The sequence below is a fragment of the Micromys minutus genome, assembly GCF_963924665.1.
Source record: "Micromys minutus genome assembly, chromosome: 29".
Lineage (NCBI taxonomy): Eukaryota > Metazoa > Chordata > Mammalia > Rodentia > Muridae > Micromys > Micromys minutus.
The window spans coordinates 5,053,818-5,077,585 of NC_137964.1; the positions used below are offsets into that span (position 1 = coordinate 5,053,818).

Genomic DNA, 23,768 nt, shown 5'->3' on the forward strand with positions numbered 1-23,768 from the left:
TCCCACCTGTAACCCAAGCCTGGGGACACCACAATGACTTAAATAAGCAGAATTGCAAAGAAGACACTGGACTTTGAGCCCTTGCCTCAGCCAGGACTGTGGGATTGCCATTTGGTAAAAGGGTTAGGGCAGCAGAGGGGAAGTCAGGGTCTCTGCCAGGACAACTGGCTCAATCAAGTTTATCTTGTGAGGTACTTTTTAAATTTTAAAATGTGCCAACAACACAGAGAAGAGGCTGTGCTTCAGGAGGGGTGTGGCCCTGTTTGAGAGACTGAGCATGAATCCAGCCACAGCACCATGGGTCGTGAACAGCTGGTGGCATCTCTCAGCTAAACCCAAGCTTCTATGATTGAGAACAAGGGGAGTGGGGTGCTGAGCTGTGCTCGCTCCCTGGTGAGCAGGGATCCCAGGAAATAAAATGCGTAGGTATCTTTTCCACTGGGTGGGGTAGGAGGAGACAGCTCTGCCATGTAAGCTCTGCAGACCCTGGGCAGCTTGGACATGGCCTGGCTAACTGGTGCCCACGCTATCAGGGCTGGTCACAAAAGTGAGCTCTATCTGCAAGTCAGTGGGCTCGTTCTGCATGAGTGCCCGCAGGGCTCCCCTCATATAAATGGGTGCTCTCTGTTTCGAGCGTCAAGATACGGAAAGCAAACAAGCATAAACAGTTCCTTGGAGGCCACCGGGCCAAGTGTGCAAAGAGAGAAACATCTCATTTTGATTTGTTAAACTTTCCCCTCTACAACCATGTCCATCTGGAATTGGATTTGCAAAGGTAAGAAACGGGAAAGCAGATCACTCACTGGTTGGAAGACATCACTGACACACAGCTATTGATCTTGCAAAGAGCTAGCATGGGGCGGCTGCACAGACACGTGGCAAGTTCACCAAATCAGGATGGACAGCAGAGGAGACTCTCACAGCCGAGAGGGAAGCGAGATGCTAGTTCAGAATGATGCACTAGTTACAGCGAACTTCCTGGTGTGCAGCACGCTGTGCTGTGTTTAGTGGCACTTAAGTATTACACAGTAAATACTCAACAAATCCAGAAGGATGTGCAGAAGCAATATCACACTGTTAATACAAAAGGTACTAAAGCTACAGGGTAATACCACTATGAGGGTGCAGAGATCACAGGAGCTCCTAACACACTTGCATATGGTGCCCTGGCTGTCCACTTGCCACCTGGCCCTCGACACTCAGTCGGACCAGTCATTCTCATCAAACTCGGAGTCGTCGTCCGAGTCGCTGTACTCCACTGCAATGCGTCTAGACAGGATGGTGGCCACATCGTTTCCAACAGGCTCCCGTTTGGCTTCCTGCTCACGTTGCTCCTGTACCTTTTTCAGTTGGATTCCTGCAAACATGAGGCAGGAAGGAGAATCATTCTCTTAGCTCCCAGGGAAGGAAACCAAACAGGCCACCCTGTTTATACTGAGTTAATAAAGACAAGGCCCTGAACATGAGGGCAGAGAAAACATGTCGACCCAGGCTAGGGCTGGAAATGGACACAAATCCAACAGTCTGTGCAACTGCTTGGCAACACAACAGGCAGCTGATTTAACACCAAACGCTTCACGTTGCCCTTTGACGGAATTTCAGATTTATGGGCGAGATGCAAAACCAGGAGAAAAATATTCCCATATCAATTGCCCTGACAATGTTGAAACAAGCTTTCCAAATCTGCCACATACACATACACATACACACATGCACACATGCACACACGCGTTCACATATGAATTCACACAGGTTCACATACACGTGCACACACTTTTCTCTGGAAGGTTCAGGAGTTACTGGAGACATAATGGTCTTAAACTACTAAAATATGTAACTAACCTGTTCTTTCTTGAAGAAAACATCAAAACCAGAACCAGAAGTTATCATAGCTAAACATTGTTTCTATTTGCCCTATAAATCTTTTTCAAATGGTGCCACTGAGCCAATCCAGTGGGGACATTTTTCCTGGCTCCAAACACCTCCTACCTGATTTGTCCCCATTTCTGTTAAACTTCAATCTGGACAGCTCTTTCAGTTCTATATTTACAAGCTTTGCTCCTGTAGGGAACAGATATGGTCTTCTAGAACAAAGAAGTGTCTGGTTAGACACTCACTGGACTGGGCGAGAGTGTACGGAACCATGTCTAACACTCATCCTAAGACTGAAGAGCTGACCTCCCTTAATGTATTCTGGCTTTCAGTCTTCATTTCAACAAAATGAAGTCTTTCAACCATGTTCAAGATACCTGGGGATTCTGGGGTCTTTGACAGCAGGTAGGTGTGTGTGTGTGCGCGCGCGCGCGCGCATGCACACCTATGCATATGTGTGTATAGTATGAGTTGTGTATGCACATGCCTGATTCAAGGAGCTCAGGCAGAGGCAGAGGCCAATGCACCATAGCTCTGTCAAGGATGTTACCAGAATAGAGTTCCCAAGGTTGCAGACCAGCAACCTCCCTCAGTTACTCCCATACAAGATAGGCAAAACTGTGACCGAGAGGCTGTAGAGTTCCTTAGGGTGTGAGGAGCTCTGGGAATATTTCGCAGCCTGTTGCCTCTGCCCGGGGCCAACTGGGCTCTGACGGGCTAAGGGTGAGTGGGACAACTCCCAGGTCTCCCTGGGAGGCTCTGGGGCAGTCAACAGGGTCGAGTCTACAAGACGCTCATGACACCTCTCCTGTGTTAGGGCTCAGTGCTGAGGGCAGGAGTTTTGCCTGGCACAATCTGCAGGCTACTGAATAAATTCCAGAAGCCACTGACTTGGCACACAGTTCTGGTCTGTGACAAGTCCAGTATAATCTTAGCTTCACTGAAATAGATTCCTGCTGGACACTTACTCACTTCCATTTCATTCTTGGGGTCCTATTATTGGAGAAGGGTCCTATTCATTAGTCTATCACTTGATGTCTGGCTTCTGGCTTCTTGTCAAGTCCTGTTTTCCCGAAGGTTTAACTTTTTATTATAATGTGTTTCTATGCTACCTGCAGAAGAATTCCAACTTAATAAAAAAGCAGCAAATGAAAGAATGTACTGTTATCTTCTGAAGGAAGTGTAGCTGGCTGAGCCACACCCCAGCCTCTTCCCGGATGCAGACAGTGAGCCTGTGTGCACACTTACCCATGCGGATGGCAGCCAGGAGGTCGCTTCTTGCATCACTTATGGGTGGCTGTGCAGGCTCTGGGCGCTTTGCCTCAGCCACGGGGGGACCATGCATTGGGGAGGATGACAGGGAGGAGGGGCCGGGAGGACCAGGAGGAGGAGGTGGGGGACCTGGGGGCGGTGGTGCTGTGGCCAGGAGCCCAGTGGAGGGCTGATGGGGGGGAGTGGGGTATGTGGAGCCGGCTGAGGCAGGGAACGGGGGCTGTGCGGGGATCTGGAGAGGGCTGACGAAGGCAGTTTGTGCTGAAGGAATCATGGGTGGAGGGGGAGGTGGTGGTGGTCCTGAGGGATTGTAGTATTCAATTATCTGTGCAGGAAGCATCCTAAGGAGTAAATACAACACAGTCACCCACATAACCAGGGATGTCTCCCTAGTTCTAATAGAGCACACAGAGACAGAAATCAGACACGAGGCTGCCAGCTGGACCAGAGTCGCTGCAGGGTGCAAGTGTCCATCTGAGGGTCAGTTTCTCCTACCTGTACATTTTTCATCATGACAATTTAAAACCCACTGAAATGTACCTAAAATGACCGTTTGAAACACACGGTGAATTCTGTCCACAGATGGTAGCAAAGGGTTCATGCCCTTTCCATTCCAGGCCTCTCAGAGCTGCGCAGCTCTCAGAGCCTTGTCTCACAAGGGCTCTGAGGCCAAGGGTACAAAGGCTGGGGTGATACTCCCTTCTCTGGCTCTGTCCGAATAGGATCTCCAGGGCAAAGATGCCTGGCTGTATGTCAAACACTCCAAAAGACAGGTTAACAGTTTTCCAAGCCATAGACCCTCTGTGTGCCTAATGTAGCAGCCTCAAAACACATCCTAGGAATCCCGGCTTAGCCAAGGCTGAAGGACAGGGGACACCCAGACCGCATGGCCTCTTCTTTCAGACTACAAGCATAATCAGAAAGCCAGGGTTTCCCTTGGATGGAGAAGACATCGCTATATTCAACTCTCCTGGGTGACCTCTAGGGATCGTTTTAAAGACTCAATCTAAGAGAGCTCAAGTCAACCTGAAAAAATAAAAGGGAGGGTCTCAAATGAATTAACACATGATCTGGAAGGGTCTAGACACAGTGGAGACATTTGACCCACAGATCAGAGAACAAGAGGCACAGGGCCGAATGTTCCAGGAGCCGAGGGGCTGAGAGGGGGATTGCAGGGTGGATGGTGAGGGCTGAGTGAGACTACAGTTTTCTGACCTATCCAGCACTCTGTGAGAAGCTCGACGGTGTGGACGAGTTCCCAAACAAGCATTTTACCCTTTATGGGTGCCTTGGCCGTCTATGAGCCACATATGAGCAGAGGACAGACACAAGCACACTGTGCACCGGAGATGTGACTACAAAAGGAAACTGTCAGCGGCTGGGTTCTGCACTTATTTTATTTGACACCCTCTGCCGACGCTGACACTACGCCCAATCAGTCTTGACTATATTCTGTGGTAAAATTCTTCGAAGACACCAATTCTCCAGAAAAACCAAACATGAAAGGAATAGCAATTTACCCATAGTCGGCTGGAGCCACGGAAGTAGAGGCCTGGGGCCCCTCTGGGGCCTGGGGAGGCGGCGGCGGCGGCGGCTGCTGAGGTCTGTTCAGGGCCATGTGCCTCGCCGAGGCGGACGAGGGTCGGTACTCATGCTCAGCGCCTTGGTTTGTGGTTCCGTGCAGCGGGGCATCGCCAGCTGTGTAGGAAGGTGTCGCCGGCTGTGCTTGCAGAGCGTGGTTGGGAGTAGCAGGGTAAGAATAATCGGTGACATCGGATGTGTGAGACCTGAGTGAGGAGGAAGGGGGTGAGGGAAATGACGTTTTAAACATGTCCCTGAAGAGGTAGCTGCCTGTCTACAAATAACAGCATTGTCAGTACATGAGGAAAGACATTTATTTCTTTTATGTTCAGCTAAGTCCAGCCCCCTAAGAGCTTCCAAGCAACAACACAATTATTTTAGTAGCAAGCCCAGTGTTACATGGACTCAGGTCAGAAGCTTTGATAAGTCAGACCAGTAAGTGGGAACCAGCAAAGACACTTTGCCCCAGCACTTTATGAAGACAATGCTATAGGACAAATCCCATTCATTTAGGAACAATGTCTCAGATTGACTGAGAACTTCAGAGACAATAAAACAGCACAACATGATTTGGCAGTATGAGACAGCAGGTGAACTGGATACATGTTAAGGGCAAGAAGAAGGGTCCAGAATGCACAGTGAGCTGCATCTTTATGAACGGCAGAAACGTATTGAACCTGAAGAAGGAAAGTCAGCACTGACCGGCTTCCTGGGCCGTAAGCACAGCGGCACAACAGAGCTCTAGAGGGAATGGAGACCTCGTGTTAGTGAACAGTCTGGAAAAGAGGCGAGGACCGGCATCCTGCAGAGGCTGGGGGGAGGACAACGGCTAGAGTTATGCAGCAGCAGCAGCAAGCTGCGTTAGTAAGAGGCACCCATTTTCCAGGACAGTCGTCAGAGGGCTGCACATCCTCCCACAATGCCGAAGCAGGGCTTGATCTGGGGCTGGGGATCCAAGAAAGCAGAATGACGCACCCTCTGGGCCGCGCGTCTTCCTTGGCGCTCCCTGCCTGATCCAGCCTCTTTGCGTCACTCATGAATTCAATGCCCATTTTCCTCCTCTCCCACTCTTCTCTCCTCGTTCTGACTTTTCTCACACACACTTGCTGCTTTCTGCTAGGATTCAGCTTGAGTTTCTCTCTCTGAAGGGAAACAGGTAAGCACACGCTGGGGAGGTGGCAAGAGCAGAAACGAAGACACAAACTCATGCCTGCCTTTGGGACTGCTGTGGGTGGCTTTCCCAGCCAGAGGGTGCGCTCCCCCCCCCCCTGCCCCCTAACTGCAGCGTAATGGTAACTTACTTGTCTCCCCTGTTTGTGAGCTGTGGTCTAGATCATGAGTGTGTGTGAAGATGTCGTAGTCATTCTTCCAACAGCTAGCAGTGAGTAGAAATATCTTAGTGGTAGAAAATGTCTGGCCTGTTTTGGGTTCAGTACATTTCACAAATAGAAACAGATCGATCTCTATGGGGCCGTTTGATAGACACACTCTACCTAGGTGATTACATCACTGACGTGTCACTTTCTATAGGAGACAGTCACCCGGCACAGCATGGAGTGTCTCCAGTGGAACACAGGGTAAGACGCAGCACGTGCTGTGGCACACATTCTGAGAGTGCCATCCTTGGAGCACAGGTTTGAGAAAAGAAGCCAAGACAAAGCAGGTGACCTCAGAGACAGACAGAAGACGATGGGGACAGGACTCTGATGACGGTGGTAAGAGGAGAAGCAGCAAGGGCTGGTCAGGTAAAGGACAGGGAACATGGGGCACCAGCAGGCACTCGCGGGGGGACTCAGAGGAGGCTGAGTGGACAGGCAGAAGGCACGCCACTGATGGGACCTGGGGTTCCGTGACGGTCAGGCTCCACGTGTGGCCACAGAGAATGGAGGGTTAAGGCAATGGAAGCGGGAGGGAGGCTTCACTTAGTTGGAGAATCCCACCAATCCCCGGGGAATTTTCGAGAAGCAGGAAGAGCAGCAGCAGTAAGGCAGGGCCCAGAACTGGGAAAGAATTGGAGGGAGATGTGCTGGCCTCTGACTACAGGGGACATTCCGTCAACTGCTCATCTGAAACTCAGAGTCAGAAACAGGCCATGCAGAGCAATCTGTCAGGAGAGGGCAGAACTTACGAGGCTCATTCACCTGGGCTGAGCCAACACACTTTGTTTATAGGACTGCTTCATACACAGCCCATAAAACTTAATGTTAAACTTTCCTTAATCTCTTTAATTTTTGGTAAAAATCATGCTTTTACCAAATAACATTTAAGAATAAATATTTTTAAGATGTCAAAGAGCTAGATATGGCAGTGCGTGCCTTTAATCCCAGACAGTACTTGGGAGGCTGAGGTCCATGGATCCCTGTTGTGTTTAAGGTCTACATAGAGTTCCAGGGAACCGGGGATACGTAATGAGACCCTGGGTCATAAAAAACCCCAAACAACAATTAAAAAAAAGTAAAAGGGAAATGTTCCACATGATTCCAATTCTGCAAAGATAAAAATCCCACACAGGCACAGAGAGAGACTGAAGGCAGATACGGTAAAAAGCAAGCTGGCTTCTCTGGATGATGTCAGGGTGGGTATTTAGCTCTCGTTTCTTCTGTAATATCCAGATGTAAGCATTTTTAATTTCGTAAGAAGAAAGAGTTAAGGCTGGAGAGACGCTCAGCAGTTAAAGCGCAGTGGCTGCTCTTGCAGAGGACCCCACACCTGCACAGCGGTTAAGAGCCTCTGTAACTCCACCTCCCGGCTCTGACGCTCCACTCCGGCCTCCGCAGGCGCTGCACTCACAAACACTGTCAGATCCACACACATACAAATAACTAAAAGAAAAATACACATCTTCTTTAAAAAGGAGAAAGGGCTGCAGTTTTAATAAAATATGCTAATTTTCCAAATTAATTGAAGGGGTTCGGTCTAAGTCCAGTGATGAACGGTGATGTTTGCTAAAGTCAGGTCTACAACAGTGAGTCACGGCAAAGGGCGTGAGACACAGTTCATTCTAACAGAGGAACAACCTAAGAGAAACCGAACTGCACCTAGGCAATGTGAGCACACAAGCAGAGGAGCATATAATTCCAGTGGCTGTCAGCACCGTGCCGGCATGCAACAATCTCGGATGGTAGGGAGAAGCATTCAGCTGAGGGTATAAAGAAAAAACTCCACCCCTTTCCTGTCTACACGAATTTAAATCCGAGCATATACAGAGTGAAAATAAGTTGTGTGCTTTGTGTGACAGAATTAAAATTCCAACCAAGTTCCTTTTCAAAACAAGAGGTCATCACCAGTGGGGATTCTGGGGTCCCCATGCCCTTCACCTGGGGAACAGAACCATAGTTAGCAATAACCTGATACTAAAGTTCAAATGCAAGGCTACAGCTTAAAGCTCCCAGAGTTCTCTGAATGCTTCAGGTTACAGGAGTATAGAAAGATGACCTGGGGCCACCTTTTCAGAGCTCATAGGCCTGGGCAGGAAGCGGTATCGGAAGTCATTTAACCCTTAAACAAGTCTCCTAGCAGACGCCCACCTCTTCTTTTGAGTGGGTAGAGACCGCTCTAAAAGCCGAGGTAATAAAGGTAAAGGAAAGAAGGGGGGCGGGGAGGTAGGTAAAGAAATCAAATAAGAGGTACAGACCTGATTTCATGTCATTTTTGACATTTTCTTGGATGAATTCTTTTTGTTTTGGTTAGTTTGTACATTTGTTCATTGTTAATATTTTTTAAAGTCTCATGTATCCCAGGTTGGCCTCAGATATATAGCCCAGGACGGCCCTGAATTTCTGATCATCCTGCCTCCACCTCTGGGTGTTAGGTGCTCTGCCAACACACCTGGTTGATGAAGAGCCAAGGCCTCCAGGGCTTCACAGAACCCCCTCCCAGGGCTTCACAGCCCCCCAGGGCTTCACAGGGCCCTCCAGGGCTTCACAGGGCCCTCCAGGGCTTCACAGGACCCCCCCCCAGGGCTTCACAGCCCCCCATAGGACTTCACAGCCCCCCAGGGCCTCACAGGACCCCCCAGGGCTTCACAGCCCCCCCAGGACTTCACAGCCCCCCAGGGCTTCACAGGGCCCCCCAGGGATTCACAGGGCCCCCCAGGACTTCACAGCCCCCCAGGACTTCACAGCCCCCCAGGGCTTCACAGGACCCCCCCAGGGCTTCACAGGGCCCCCCAGGGATTCACAGGGCCCCCCAGGGCTTCACACATGCCAGGCAAACACTCTTCCAAAGGCGCCTGGCTTGAATTCTAACTTGTATGATCGGATAAAACAGAAGGAAAAAAAATTAAACCAAAAGTTAAAAGAGGCCAGTTGGTCATCAAGTAAGTCTCCCTGTGTGGCAAATGTGTCCTCATGACCTCTCTGGTTGGCACCTGCAAGAAACATTTTCACTCAACTGCTGTCAACTTTTTAAAGAAAGCTCAGCAGGAAGCTCTCCAGAGATGAGAGTGTGTAAGGTGAGTGGTTTGGAAAGAGCTGTCAAGCCCTCCTTTGTCTGTGCCTTCTTCAAATGAAGGTCTTCTGGTCACTACTGAGGAAGGGAATTCAACATTTTCCATGAAAGCAGTAAGTGATGACTAAGCAAAACCCGAGTCATTGCCAGTCACCAAGTTCAGAATCCACATTAAAGCTCCACCTTTCTGATTAACCCAAGAGAAAACTCAAGCCCTTAAGGCATGCAAAGTAACCCACATTCAAATAGCATGTCTGAAGGCATTATTTTAAAGCAGAATACAGATGTTAATTTTAAAGACACAGTAGGACACACAGAAACCCAAAATACAGGGACTCAAACATGGGGAGAGGGGTCCGTGACACGCACACACCTAGTATCTGGGGACAGAGATCCCTCGGAGGATGCTCCGTGGTGCACACTCTGGGACAACCTGTTGTCAGGCCTAAGCTCTTTGTCATACGCCATCATGCTCCACTCCTGGCGCCTGTTCCTGGCTTTTCTAACCTTTTTCACCTCACGGGTGGTGCCATCTACACGCTTTTGCTCCTGATGTCCAAGAAAAGAAAGCAAGCATGCCAAGACAGAAGGAAAAGGAAAACAGCAGGTTAGATGCAGTTACAATGCACAGAAAACAAGCCTGGTGCACACTCAAGAGCTGTTCACATTCTAATTATATATACTGTAGGAAAGTCTAAGGCGGCACATGCCTTGGGCTCAGCAGGTCCATCAGAAATAAAGTGGGTCTCTGAAGAAACAACAGGCTCCCCGCAATGGCTGCTTACCTTTACCTTTGAGGCAGTACTCAGTTGATGGGGTTATAGCCTGTTTAACATGCCTGTTTTATACTGCTCATGTGAAGTATCTGGTAACACCATTAATAAAAATTGTTTCCCTCACTGACACACTATGGAGCCTCTACGTGTGTGTGCATGTGTGCAACACATGTGCACACGCACAGGTAAACTTACCTGCTTAGACACAAAGTCATTCTTAGAGCAGTCCTGTCTGTCCGCCAAGACGTAGTCCATCCTCACGGTGTCGGACAAAAGACCCTCTTCCAAGGGGAAAATGCCCCGTTATGGGCATTTACACATCTGTCCCTTCTCTTGAACAAGCACCGGTGATTGGCCATGGCAAAGGCTGTGTGCTTTGTCCTCCTACTCTCCCGTATGGGCCTCACCTACTCTTTTACCTTTCCATGAAGCATGTGTTCAGTAAACGCCCACTGAGTGATCAAAGCGACACACCACACCTCGAGCACAAGCATGTCCCAGGGACCATGCCTGGCACTCGGGCACTGCTGATGCAATGGCCAACACACACACAACACATGCATGCATGCGTGCTCGTACACACAACACATGCATGCATGCACGCTCGTATACATACATATACATACTCTCTCCCTCTCCCTCCCTCTCTCTTCTCATGGAGCTAACTCCCTGAGAAAGGAAGTCTGACAGCCAGAATAAACAAGTCTCTATAGAATGTGGTAAAATACAAATACACCTATATTTTAAAGTGTGATATAGCTTATATCCAGCTTTATATGAAACATGCATATTGTATGTATATACATTCCATATATCTAAATATGTGCATATGTCTATAAGTATACGTGTCATCCCGCCTGCAGTTTAAGGACTGGATTGTTTTCAGAGGTGTTTAGAGGTTCTGGGGCACTTTAAGAGAAAGGACATAAAATGTACACAGGACCTCGGATGGCTGCTCAGGGTAAGAAGAGACGAGATGCAGATGAGACAGGCACTCAGCAGGCCAACAGTACTCGCCAGGGCCCTCTGGCAGCATGAACCGAGTTTTCAGCTTTTCAAGGGGCAAGGGCCATATGCCAAGACTGTCCAAATCTTACCTTGCTTTCTCCTCATTAACAGCAATTCACCTTCTAGAAATGTGTCCTAAAGAACCACCTCTGTTGTAGGAAACCAACTCTGATACTTCAAAAGTACAATTTAAAATCAACATCCATTCATCAACATGACAAAGGGTAGGTAGTTTATGGAACACCTGTATTTCAGAATACCGTATGCTATTAAGGGAAAAAAAACACATCCTTAATAATTTCTGTGTATGAAAATTATGTCTGGTATGATTTTACATTCATAAAATGCTTCAGCAAGTGTGCATGCATGCCTTAGTACATGGCCTAAAAGTTGGAGATGTTCACAAGACTGCTAAGCAATACCAAGTCCTCACAGAGGTGTGCCTTTGTCACCGTCAAAGCCACTTGGTTGCTTGAGAGCCAGGATACACTGTGTTCTTTTAAAACCCAAAAGAAAAGGGGGAGAGAGGTTTCAATGGGGAGCCAATATGCATCCTAATTAAAAGCCACACAGTTAAAGGCACTTAACAACTCTCACTCTTCCTGCTTAGGACACACAGACTGACATCTCAGGGGATAGGTGTGCTGTTTGCTCAGGACAGTTCAGCGTTAATTCTATCCAGTAACATGCATATCAGGTGGAGACACACACAGGGCCAGTGTCTTGAAATATTAAAGGTAATAAATCTTTTCTCAGTGACATGGGCTTGCATTAGATCCCCAGACTACGCAGCACAGCGTCCTACCCTAGGGTGCTCCTCTGTGCCTCTTCTGAGAAAAGCCCCTTGACTCTTGAAGGCAGCCATCACAGCAGTCTGTCGCCTGTTCCTACTTCATACCTGACCCCAGCTTCATACATATCATCATTCTTCTGATGCAGATGGCTACGTCCAGCAAAAGCACCCGCTGTAGCTGAAGGAGGAACTCTTCCCATGAAGAGCACAAACTGAGGGACCCATGTTGTAACGAGAGCAGTCTACAGCGGTGAGTGCCCACATGTTAAAAATGACAGATTTCAAGTCGGAAGGTAACCATGTCCCTCAGAACCTTAGACAAATTAGAACAAGAAAACCCCAAATCAGCAGGGAAAGAGAAGTAAGTGATAAGAGATAGAAATGAATTAAAAAAAAAATCAACGAAAAGATTGGTTATTTGAAAAGATAAATAAGACCGAAAGTCAAAACAGCCCAAACTCTCCAAAAGACACACATTAATAAAATTAAATTATATTAATTTAATTAAAGAGGGAGATATAGCCACACCTGACAACACAAGTCAGAAGCTCACTGGGATGTAAGTTAAGACCTGCTTTATTAGCAAGTTGGTAAATTGGAAGAAACAGGTTAAAAATTAAACAAAGAGAACACAAACTACATAAACCTCTATAAAAAAGCAAAACTGAGGCCATAATAATAATAAAAAAAAAAAAAGGCAAAAGTCCCTCAAGAGTTCAGGTGCTTGCTGGGAGACAGGTACAGAGCTAACACAGGTGCTCCTCACACTAATTTGCACACTAGCAAGGAAGAAATAGCAAATGCTCCACACAGAGCCAGCATCAACCAGATCCAAAACCAGGAGAGAGAAGACAGTAGCAGAAAAGAGCATCACAGGCCAAGTGTCTTATCACAGACACAGACATTCTCAGCACGAGGCTTACAAATGGAACTCAAGAATGTTATCAAAGAGATCATTCACCATGATCCAATTGACTTCATCGGAGAGGTGCAGGGATGGCAGGACACATGCCCATAAGAGCATAAGGCACCACATAAAATGCTCCACCACACTAGCCCTCGGGACATGCCAATTCACAGACTATACAGGAAGGAGCCTGCAAGTACCTTCCTGGGATGAAAGCTAGCCTCAAAGTCCACCTCACCACTGCCCATGAGGACAGGGACCATAACCACTGCTGGCATATGAATTAATCTGCATCTAGGGAAGCAATATAGAGGTCCCCTGAAATCAAAATCAGCTCAGCTCCCCCACCACTGGGATTTACCCAAAGGACTCCAAGTCATCTTGTCAGAGATGGTTCCTCACCAAGCTTTACTGCTGTGTTGCTCATGACAGCTAATGGTGATGTCAACAGAGGAGAGGATAAAGACAATGTTAGATACATGCACAACAACTGAATTCAGCCATAGAGAGTGGAGGAGAATGGGTTGACCAGATATCCTAATGTTAAGTGAACTATATCTTCAAAGGACAATATCACATGTATTCCCTCATTTAAGGAATACTAGACTTTATTTATTTTTCTTTTTATTAAACATAGATTCTTTTACACACACACACACACACACACACACACACCACTATCCTTATGAAGCAGCCAGTGTGAATACAATAATTCCATACCGGCAACAACAGCAAAAACAATTTTCTTTCAACAGGCTATCAGCCAGGACTGAAGAGATTGCCCTGTGGTTAGAGCACTGGCTGTTCTTCCAGAAGACCTGGGTTCAGTTCCCAGCACCTACATGGTGGCTCACAACCATCTATAACTCCAGTTCCAGGGGATCTGATGCCCTCTTCTAGCCTCTGCAGGCAGGCACCAAGGCACTCAAATAGTACACAACATACATAGCAAACATCTGCACACAATCACTCACTCACTCAATCAATCAATCGATCAATCAATTTTTGAGAAGGGAACCCCTCTCCTGAGATGGCTATGAAGAGGGAAGGTCTTTTGGAAGGACAGAAAATGTCCATGGAGAGCTTTCCTGAAAATCCTAGGTTTGTCCTTTACAAGGACAGAAATGGCACTTTAGATAAAAATGGTTTTCAATGCATTTTTTCTTCTATGACTTCTTTGCTTGAATTCTTTTTAAAACTCAGCTGATCTTCCTGGGCCTCCAGCTAAGTCCTCTCCTGGTGTGAGTGCATACAGAGTGTCATCTAACACACCTCTCAAAAACCCTCTCCCTGAATTGGGATGCCCTCCTCTCTATCCCTTCTCTTTCTTCTTTTGTCTTGCTAAGAAGTAGAGTCAAGAACTGCTAATATGATCAGGTGCTCTGAGCTGAGCGACCCCTGGCCCATTTTTTGGTTGTATTTCCAAACCTCGAGTTCTTATTTATCTCCAGCATCTCCAAATGCTCCCAACCTCAAGACTGCCCCACCAAGTGCTAAGTACTTCTTCCAGGGTAACCTAGTACAATTGTGAAGCCAAGCTGGGGGGCTGTTTTGTTGGTATTATACTATTGTGGCCTGTTTCTGTTATTCTGGTTTGTGGTTGGTGCTTTCTCTCTTGAGACAATGTCTCACTATGTAGCCCCTGGTTGGCCCAGAATCTATTACATAGACCAGGCTGGTCTTGGACTCAGAGACCTGCCTGCTTCTGCCTCCCCATATTGGGATTAAAAGCATGATCTGGTTGGTTGAATATTGAACACAGTATATGCATAAAAAGATCAGTGGGTATTTCCTTTGGAGAATTACTCTTCTCAATGGGGTACTTCTAAATTCTCAACCCTGAAGGGGCAATTTTCAAAGTGGAAGTCGCTTAGCCCAAACGAGTCAGTTCTTCCTTCCAAGATGGTATGTAGGACAGCTAATTCTAAAAATCCTGACTGGCATTCTTATTTCTCGCCTCTACCCTCCACCGTTCTCTGGGGGGGGGGGGGGGAGTTCGCTCTTAGTCAAGATCTCTGAAAGCACAGATCACGCACTTCCCCGGCTCCACAAGCCCCTCAGTAAGTTCTCAGTCACCGTGACACCGTACCTAATGGATGAATGCAAACAAGACAAAGCACACTGACATCTGACAGGCACTGAGTGTGTGAATGTCTGAGGGAGCCAAGAGGTAGCAGTCATCAAACACAGTCAGAAACTGAACTTCAGCGTTCAGCACTTCCTTTGTTCAAGGCGTGCAAGTGCTAGAGAACAAATCTCGTCACATCTACTTAGAAACAGCATCGCTGCATCTAAGTGTCAAGTTTGTCATGCGAACCCAGAGAGAAGCTGAGCACTAGATATAATACCCCGACTATGTGAGCAGAAGGCCCGTGTGCACACTGACGGGTGCCTCCCGCTCCGCTGACGTCATCACGCACCTTCTGACGTCGTTTCTCTTTCCTCTTGTCTTCTGTGTCCTGCAGCATCTTCTCTTTCCAGAGGTCAAAGAAGTAAGAGGGATCCGTGTAGAACTTCAGCCCATCCTTCTTGTCATCTCTGTGCACCAAAGAATTCAAAGCCAGTGAAGAAGGACTGTCAGCGGCTTTCATCAGCGGGTAACACTAATTTTAACCCTTTGGATCCTAACATCCATACATGGCATGCTAACCACCTTGTGTATTATACCCTGAACGTCCTTATTTGGAAAAACATGGAAACATGCACAAAGGCAAGTAACTCTATATTAGAAACAGAACTCACTAGGTGTAAATCCATGTGAAAATTCCCCTCAGTCACAATATCCAGTTTCAATAGCGTTTGCACTTAAGGAACTATTTGGTTTATTCTAACAGGAAGCTATGAGTAGAGACAGCAGGGTGCTCAGAGCACACTAACTTTTACTGGGACCTTCAATATAGTCATGACCAAGAACTAGTAAGTACTCTGTCCCTTTGTCAGTTCAAGTTTACACAACACCACTTGGTTTCAGAAAGCCAAGTGTTCATGGGTGTGACAGAAACACAATGTATTTCTCGAGAAACCTTCTCTCCTGTGGCCATGTCAGTATCAGGTACTGCTGTGATTACTACAGTCTGAATAATCTGTCAATCATTCTGTAAGTCACTCCCTTAACACTGAACCAGAATAACTCAGCCACTATGAACTCAGGGCTGTCACAGGAATCAACAGTGATGCTCGAGGGGCTGGTGAGATGACTTAGCAGTTAAGAACTGTTTGTTCTTCAGAGGGCCTGAGTTCAGGTCCCAGTGCTGGCCCACCACTGCCTACAACTGCAGCCTCTGGATACATTATATCCACGTGTACTATATACAGAAAGACATATAATCAAAAGTAAAAATGAAACCTTTAAAAAGTGGTTTCCATTGCTCTTAGAAAATAAATGGAGGAAATTGAAATAGTCATGAAGTAATGGAAACTTTATGTTCAAAATTAAACCAGGACAGTTGCTCTTGATGGCAGTATCCCACTAAGCTATATATGCACACAGGAAAGGCAAGGCAATTAAATATACAGACAGGAGAAAGTTTATGGCCCAAATAAAGGAACAAAAACCCAAATTAGTGAAAACAAGAGGGTGGTCAGGAGATTCACACATATCACAGTTTTAAATGTGTGCACTCTAAACTCTAGGAAAACACACTGGTCCCACAGAAGCTGAGACATGTCACATTGCCTGGCTCCTGTCAGTTGCCACTTAATTTTGATTATATGCGCATGCGTTTGTCTGAGGGAACCTCTGTCTAGCAGAAAGAGAAGGTGACAGTCCCGACTGTATTCTCATGTAGGTTAGCTCTAAACCTCTCCTGTACCTCCTTGGAAAAGGCCACAAATCAGATGACGAAGAGCCCGGGGCCCTCCTGAGGAGGACATCAGGATGGCAGCCACATACAAAGGGCAGACAGGTCTCCAAGACCGTCACAGACACTTGGCTGCAGCACTGCCGGGAAGTGAGCACTTTTGGTTATCACAACGGTACCCAGCAGATGCTGGTGAAGTGACATCCACAGGGGGTGGAAAGATGGGTGGAGGGGCAAGGCCCACCATGGAGAACAAGGAGACAGTAAGAACAAGAGACCCAAAGATGGTGAGCAGAGTTATAAGAAAAAGACACCATAGTTGTGGGAAGGATGCATGAAGCTTGGTAAGAGCATGTGCAGGTGGTCTGTCCCTTTGAATGTTGCCCTGTTGGGTTTTTTGTTTTGTTTCGTTTCATTTTGTTTTCTTTTTCTTTTTCTTTTTCTTTTTTTTTTTTTTTTTTTTTTTTTTTTTTGTCTTTTCTCTCAGAGTCTGTCCGTGACATATCTAACTACCATAGCAACAACGGAACAGCAGATGTTTGTATGCCGCTGAGGGGCTAGGGTGAGGATTTTACCGTGTTATAAATGAACTATGCCATTTCTTTCCAGCTAATGTGAACATAAGGAACAGCACACCCACACCAGGTATGTTGCTAGGAAGTACCACTTCTGCTGAAGACGGCCACATCTCAGTGCGAAAATCAGAACTCACACTTGTGTTGTGAACGCCAGCAGTTCTACAGCCAACAGTTCACTGGGTACGATATGGTATCGACTATTTTCAGAGTGTTCTTTTTCAACCCAAAGGAGCCCTCCAAAGTGACCCCACCCAGCACATCAGCACATTTTAGCCTCTGCAAGCATCCTTCCACCTCCACTGGAAAGGCAGTGGGGAAGCAGGAGGAAGGCATGGAGGTGTACCTGTACGGTGTCAGAATGCTCAGTGGCGGAGGTTTGTCACTCTGGTTGTAAATGTCAGCAACAGGGTTGGGAATGCTGTTCTTGGAAACCACCTGCTGGTCTTGGATGGTAGAGCTTTTGAATGCTTTCTTCATGTTGATATCCTGTAGTGAGACTATTGAGAGACAAAGCCCCCGGGTTAAGTTACATACAAGATATTCTGTTAAGAAAAAAGCATCTTTTGACTCAAAATTATAAACATCTCCCATAATGACTCAATATTGGCTTTTGACAACAGAATTTTATTTTGGGGTATGTGTCTGAGTGTGTATATGTGTGCAATGCTGGCAGAGGGAACTGGATCTCCTGGGACTCAAGCAATTGTGAGCCACCGGATGTGGGTACTGGGAACTGAACGTGGGTCCTTTGCAAGAGCAGCCAGTGCTCTTAACCACTGAGCCATCTCTCTAGCCCCTGAAATAATGGTTTCTGTTGTTTCTTTAAAGCCCTGCCCTTTCCTCCCTCTAAAAGATATATTTTCTCTATGACATGAAGTCAAATTACAGCTTTGTCATCTTTTATAACAAGAGAATAATTTCATTGGACCAGGGCAACATTTTATTGTTGTTTAAACAGCACCTTTCAGACACCACACAGAATACAGCCCCTGAGGGTGGCAGGCAAGCACATTGATCTGTCTACACAGCCCTGAGGGTGGCAGGCATGAACACTGATCTGTCTACACAGCCCTGGGGGTGGCAGGCATGCACACTGATCTATCCATACAGCCCTGAGGGTGGCAGGCATGCACACTGATTTGTATGAAACCATGAGTGCCAGGTGTAAGATGCCTGCACAAAACAACACACAAATGTGAGAAGTCTGCTGAATCATTGTGACAGCTAAGCAAGCACCCAGCTGAGCTGAGGAGGGTGAGCCCACTTCGTTTTTCACAACTTTTACATTATGACCTTAAAAACTCTTCTAGGTGTCCAAGCGGGTCCTGTTTGCCCTGCCCGTGGGATGGTCAAACCTGTGACTCACATATGCTGTGTGACAACCCAGAGAAGAGACCGAGATTCCTTAGCTGTGCAGTGCTAATACTTACACCAATGCAAACGGGACAGAAAAATCTTGCCTGGAAAAGAGTATTAAAGGACATGGCATAGTCCCTGAAATGGCATATAACTTAACCTATTCATCCTGTGCAGGAGAGTTTACCATAAGCATCCAGTTCTAAGAGCCAACAAAAGCACACATGAAGATAATCTAAAACTCAGCTGCACTATACATTTACAAAGTGAATAATAAGACAAAAAAACTGGGCCCCGAGAGATGGCACAACGGATAAGAACACTCAGTGACTTTGCAGGGGACCTAAGCTTAGTTCCTAGAGCCCACACGGGGCAACTCACAACTGCCTGTGTGTCCAGCTCCAGGACATTCAACCTGCTCTTCGGGGCTCCACGGATATCTGAATTCACACATTCACATACCCACATACAGACACCCAGAGAGACACGTGACTAAAACCAGAAAATGACTCTTCTTTAAAAGACACCAGGAATTCCTCACCTGAACAGACCAAGTGGCTATTCAAGTTTTATTTTCTTAATCCATAAATGAAACTTAAGAACTGGATTAAAACGAGACTCTCGGCTTACTTATTGTAATATCTGCGATTTTTTAAGACATATGATGTAGACAGGATATGAACCTTTTTTTTAATCACTAATTAACCAAGTGTTACGGGGCACTCCCTTCCCGTCCTCCAGGAAGAGACAAGATAAATGGCAGTGTGCTGCTGAGGGGAAAGGCAGAGATTGCACTGGAGTTAATTTCTACTGTGGAGCCCACACCACGCGCAGCTCGCTGCTTTCATGCAGTTACCTACCCTCCTCCACGGTGGAGTCCAGCTGTGTGACTTTGACGGCAAGCCGGTCGATTCTGTCCTGAAGGGAATTTGCTCTGATGTAGAAGTTGTTAGCCTCATTAAATAACTCACCAAATATGTCTTCTGCATGTTTGCCTAGAGAAGAGAGGGAGAAAGGCACCTGCTAAGGGATGGCTGATGCATGCTGATCACTGCCACCACCGCCATGCTTCAAATGACTGTCACAGCAAGTGTCAAGGTACAGTGAACTCTTCCAGACTGCAGTGTCCTCCTTGCTGCCTGGGCTGTCTCTCAGGTTCTTACCACTTAATGAAAACTCTTTAAAAGAAAAAATAAGTTCTCACTTTACACGAAACACAGGTATTAAAACTTTCTCTCATTACTCAATGAAATTCAAGCGGTTACCTTGACCTTCAAGTGTAGGCCGTCATGGAGTGAGGATGGAGTGAGGGCACTGCATATCTTGTGTTGTGCTTGATGCCGTCTGATGACAACAAATCCCCCCGACACTCAGAAATACAGTTATGCAGGACTGAATCTCACACGGTCTAAAATCAGCATCTAAGATTTCAGCTTCAAGTTTCCAGCAGGGTACACCCCTACTTTTTATGGGTGCTAGACACAGAGTAGACATGAGCTCACTACAGCCCAGGCTGGCCACATCTCCTTGGCTCAGTTTCCCTGGGGCTGGGATTATTAGCACTTGTTACCATCTCTGGGTCTCCCTTTTTCTTAACATCTGCTAAACATTTCTAGAAAGATCTATTTCCTCACCTCGAATCTGCAAATCTCTACTTTGTTCTTCACTTACGCTGCACATGTCTGGTGACTGGCGATTCTAACGTCTCTGACAGACACCTAGCTCTCCTGCTGGTTTTCCGTTTCTAGTGAGTCTTTGCCCTGCTGACAAGAGAGTGTGAACACCCCAGAAGACGGGCTGACTGACTAACACAAGAATGTTCTCTTGGTTTGAAAGAGAAATGCTCTTCACAGGTTCACGGATGTGAACACTTGGTTCCCATTGGTAGCATTGCATGCAGGGTGTGTGTGTGTGTCACCTTTAGGAGGGTGTCTTACTTAGGGTTTTATTGCTGTGAACAGACACCACGACCAAGGCAAGTCTTATAAGGACAACATTTAATTGAGGCTGGCTTACAGGTTCAGAGGTTCAGTCCATTATCATCAAGGTGAGAGCATGGCAGCATCCAGGCAGACATGGTGCAGGAGGAGCTGAGAGTTCTACCTCTGGAAGCCAGGAACAGACTGAGCATCCTCAGGCGGCTAGGAGGAGTGTCTCCAAGCCCACCCCCAGAGTGACACACTTCCTCCAACAAGGCCACACCTTCTAATAGCGCCGCTCCCTGGGCCAAGCATATGCAAACCATCACAGAGGAGAGCCATGCTGGAGACATATGTCACTGGGAATGAACTTTTAGTCTTTGCTCTCACCCCAATCTCAGTTCACTCTTTCTGCCTCCCTCACATGGATGAAGATGTGATCCCTCAGCTCCCTTCTCCAAGCTACCACCACAGCGCCTCCCCTAACATCATGGACTATACCCCTGGAACGGTAAACTAAAAATAAAACCCTTTCTTCCATATACTGACTTTGGTTGTGGTATTTCACCACAAAGAAAAGTAACTAAGACAAACGATCCATTTTAGCAGACACCTGAAGCTTACCAACTCAGGGTTGGTTTTTGTACTTTGGCTCAGTCCATGAGGACAGACACTGTGCCTGTCTACAGCTGCAGCTCCACCCTCCATTATACATTCTACAAACGGATGGCCGAGGCCAGCACACAGCCAGGAGTCACTGTTTCCATTCTCCAAATGATTAAGCTGAGAGTCACAAATGCTCATCTGTCCAGACTTGTTGCCTGGGGAAGTGGCAGAAACAGATGAGACAGAAATTTCACCTGTGAGCCTCAATTTCTAGTGCTCATGGAACCTTCTTGGCCACATACAACAGTGCGACAATCCTCAAAATGCACAACACAAAATTACCGTAGGGTGCAATCATTTTACCTCTGAACTTAGCCCAGAAAAGCAGCTGTTTTTCCATCAAATGCAGTTTTAATGGACTCTCCAGGAGAGATGGTTCAATGACTAAGAGCGCTTTCTTCTTTTGCAGAAGACCCAAGTCCAGTTCCCAGCACCCACATAACAGCTCACAACATCTGTAACCCCACTTCCAAGGGATCCGATGCCCTTTTCTGGCCTCTGTGGGAAACATGTATACGGCACACAAAACCATCATGGACATAAAATAAATACTTTTTAAAAAATAGGAACAGGTATTTGCACAAATATGCCCACAGAAGCATTATTCATTACAGCTCATAGGTAAAAGAAACTCATTGTCCATCAACAGATGAAAGGATAATGAAATTGAATATTAGCCTTCAAAAGGCAGTAAATTCTGGCACATTCTACAACATGGATGAACCTTAAGGATATTATGCTAATGAAATAAGATTATCACAGAAAAACAATAGCATATGATTCCACTCACAAGAATTACAGAACAAACAAATTCAGACAGAACATAGACCAGTGTTTACCATGGACTTGGGGAAGGAGGAGAGTGGGGTGGCTTAATGGGAAGAGACTCAGTTCTGTGAGATGAAAGGCTCTGGACATGTCATGGGCAACTGTGAGCTCCACCAACACACTGAGCTACACACCTGCACCTCAACTATATGCAATATTTCATCCCAGTTAAAACCAACAGTGTGGAAAGCTTGAGAAGCCAGGTTGGCAGAGGCTGAGTCTGCGGGTAGATGCCTGTAGTTAAGGAGACGGGCTGTGCTTTCTCGCTGTGGAGCCAAGCTGCTCCCACGGACTCCCCAGCTCCTGACTCACTTGGAACTTTCCCACAAACACACCCAGGCTGCCCGGAGGATGCTGTGCAGCCACTAAGGCTGTGGCCACCTTACAGACCAATGTCTGCAGTCACCAGGAGTGAACCACTCTTGGGAAAGTCACTGGGGCTTTAGAGGGTTTGGGAATTAAGAATTAAAACATGTGAACCAAACCATGAGCTGTTTAACATAAAACCAGGCCCTCCCATGCACAGGGTGAACTTTCTAGCAGGACACCAGCACTGTGCTCACAAGAGATGCCTTAAGCTTTCCTTACTCCTGACCCCCGTAAAGCTGATCTGGTTTTATCTCGCTGGCTTTCCGAGCATGTGAACTAACCCTGTAGTCTTCATTACATGCAGAGCTGGTTCTCAAAGGCCACTGAAGAAAAACAGACACAGGCTTCGCCGGTGTCCCATGAATGAATAAGCAAGCACGCAGCAGATGCTGTGTTCACAGACTTGGTGAGACGATTAGCTAAGTAGATCCCATGTTCCCACTCCTTTGGGGTGCCTCAAAACCTTTAACAGGTACTAGGAATGTGAAAAAACATGGATCACACCCTGTCTGAAATACCTTGGTCTACCAAGGCGCATGCACACCAAGGCAAATTCAAGAACTTCTCTTCCCCTTTTGCTATAAGTCATCCCGAGGGATGGTGTGTATCATGCAGATAGATGTGTAAAACTCAGACTCCTGCAGAAGTTACAGCATCCTTTTAAGCATGGTGGCTCCTGTTGAGAAAGAGGGTCACTGTATGCTAGATGCTACAGAAGCAGGAAATGCTAATGTAGCCTCTGCATGCATACTTAAGGAGGTGGAGAGTGTGTGGCTGACACCATCTTTCCACCCAGAAGCTCTCGACGTATAAAGAGACAGAGAAATTACAGACTTCTATAATCAATATTTTCCTGTTGCAGAAAGTAAGTGGCTAACAGGAAGGAAATGGAAGGAGCCTATTTTCTGGTGAATGTGTATAATGCGTTGCCATTTTCGTCTTCAGTTTTCCAAAACGATGTGAAATGCTGAATTGTACTTATCAACATAGTAAGTCTATTAACAGTTAAACTAAAATAATTCCGAAGCGAGTTAATGGTCATGGTGAGGGAGTTGCAACTTAGCTGTTAACGACAAAGTTTCTGCTCATGGATTCATCAGGACCATGTGAACCATCTCCACTCACATCCGAAGGAGAAACACGCCTCTGAAGTGCAAACAAATAAGAATGAAGGAATTTTTACCCATATTTGGCAGTTGAGAACTTTTTATCATTATTTTATGCATATGGGCTTTGTGCCTTGGATAAGCTATCTCAGTGGAAGTAAAGGGGGTCCTATCAGAAGACAGCAATGCACTTGGTGTGTGTGAGCAACACCCAGGCAGCCAGGCTCCCTGGACCCCGAGTGATGGATCGCACAAATACATGTCCGCTTTCCGGGGTGGGGGTGGAACGGCAGCAAGGGGAGACGGTGGGAGGCCCCTCCCCAGAGGGGAGGGAATGATGATGAGGATGAGGGTACTTTTCCCCACTGGGAAATGAGACGGTGAGCAAATTAAGTATCTATTCTCATGATGACTAAAGTCATTTGCTATGGAGTGAGAAGTTATATGTCGTGTTTCAGGTATATTGAGTCTGATGATCTTCTGAATCA

At 46.7% G+C, this 23,768-nt stretch overlaps 1 protein-coding gene across 2 annotated transcripts in view; it reads right to left on the reverse strand.

Annotated features, from left to right (window-relative positions):
* Positions 1–1,199: 1,199 nt before the first annotated feature.
* Positions 1,200–23,768, reverse strand: part of WASF3 (WASP family member 3) — a gene marked incomplete at both ends in the record, with an annotated part of 32,035 nt that continues 9,466 nt past the window's right edge. Inside the window, 7 exons of one of the 2 annotated variants that reach the window (XM_080940424.1) lie at positions 1,200–1,357; positions 3,121–3,485; positions 4,665–4,931; positions 5,701–5,867; positions 15,079–15,196; positions 17,380–17,533; positions 19,253–19,387. In XM_080940424.1, the coding sequence (XP_080796550.1) occupies positions 1,200–1,357; positions 3,121–3,485; positions 4,665–4,931; positions 5,701–5,867; positions 15,079–15,196; positions 17,380–17,533; positions 19,253–19,387 (1,364 nt within the window). Of the gene's footprint in view, positions 1,358–3,120; positions 3,486–4,664; positions 4,932–5,700; positions 5,868–9,547; positions 9,724–15,078; positions 15,197–17,379; positions 17,534–19,252; positions 19,388–23,768 lie in introns of both variants that reach the window. The other variant, XM_080940423.1, reaches the window with a different exon arrangement.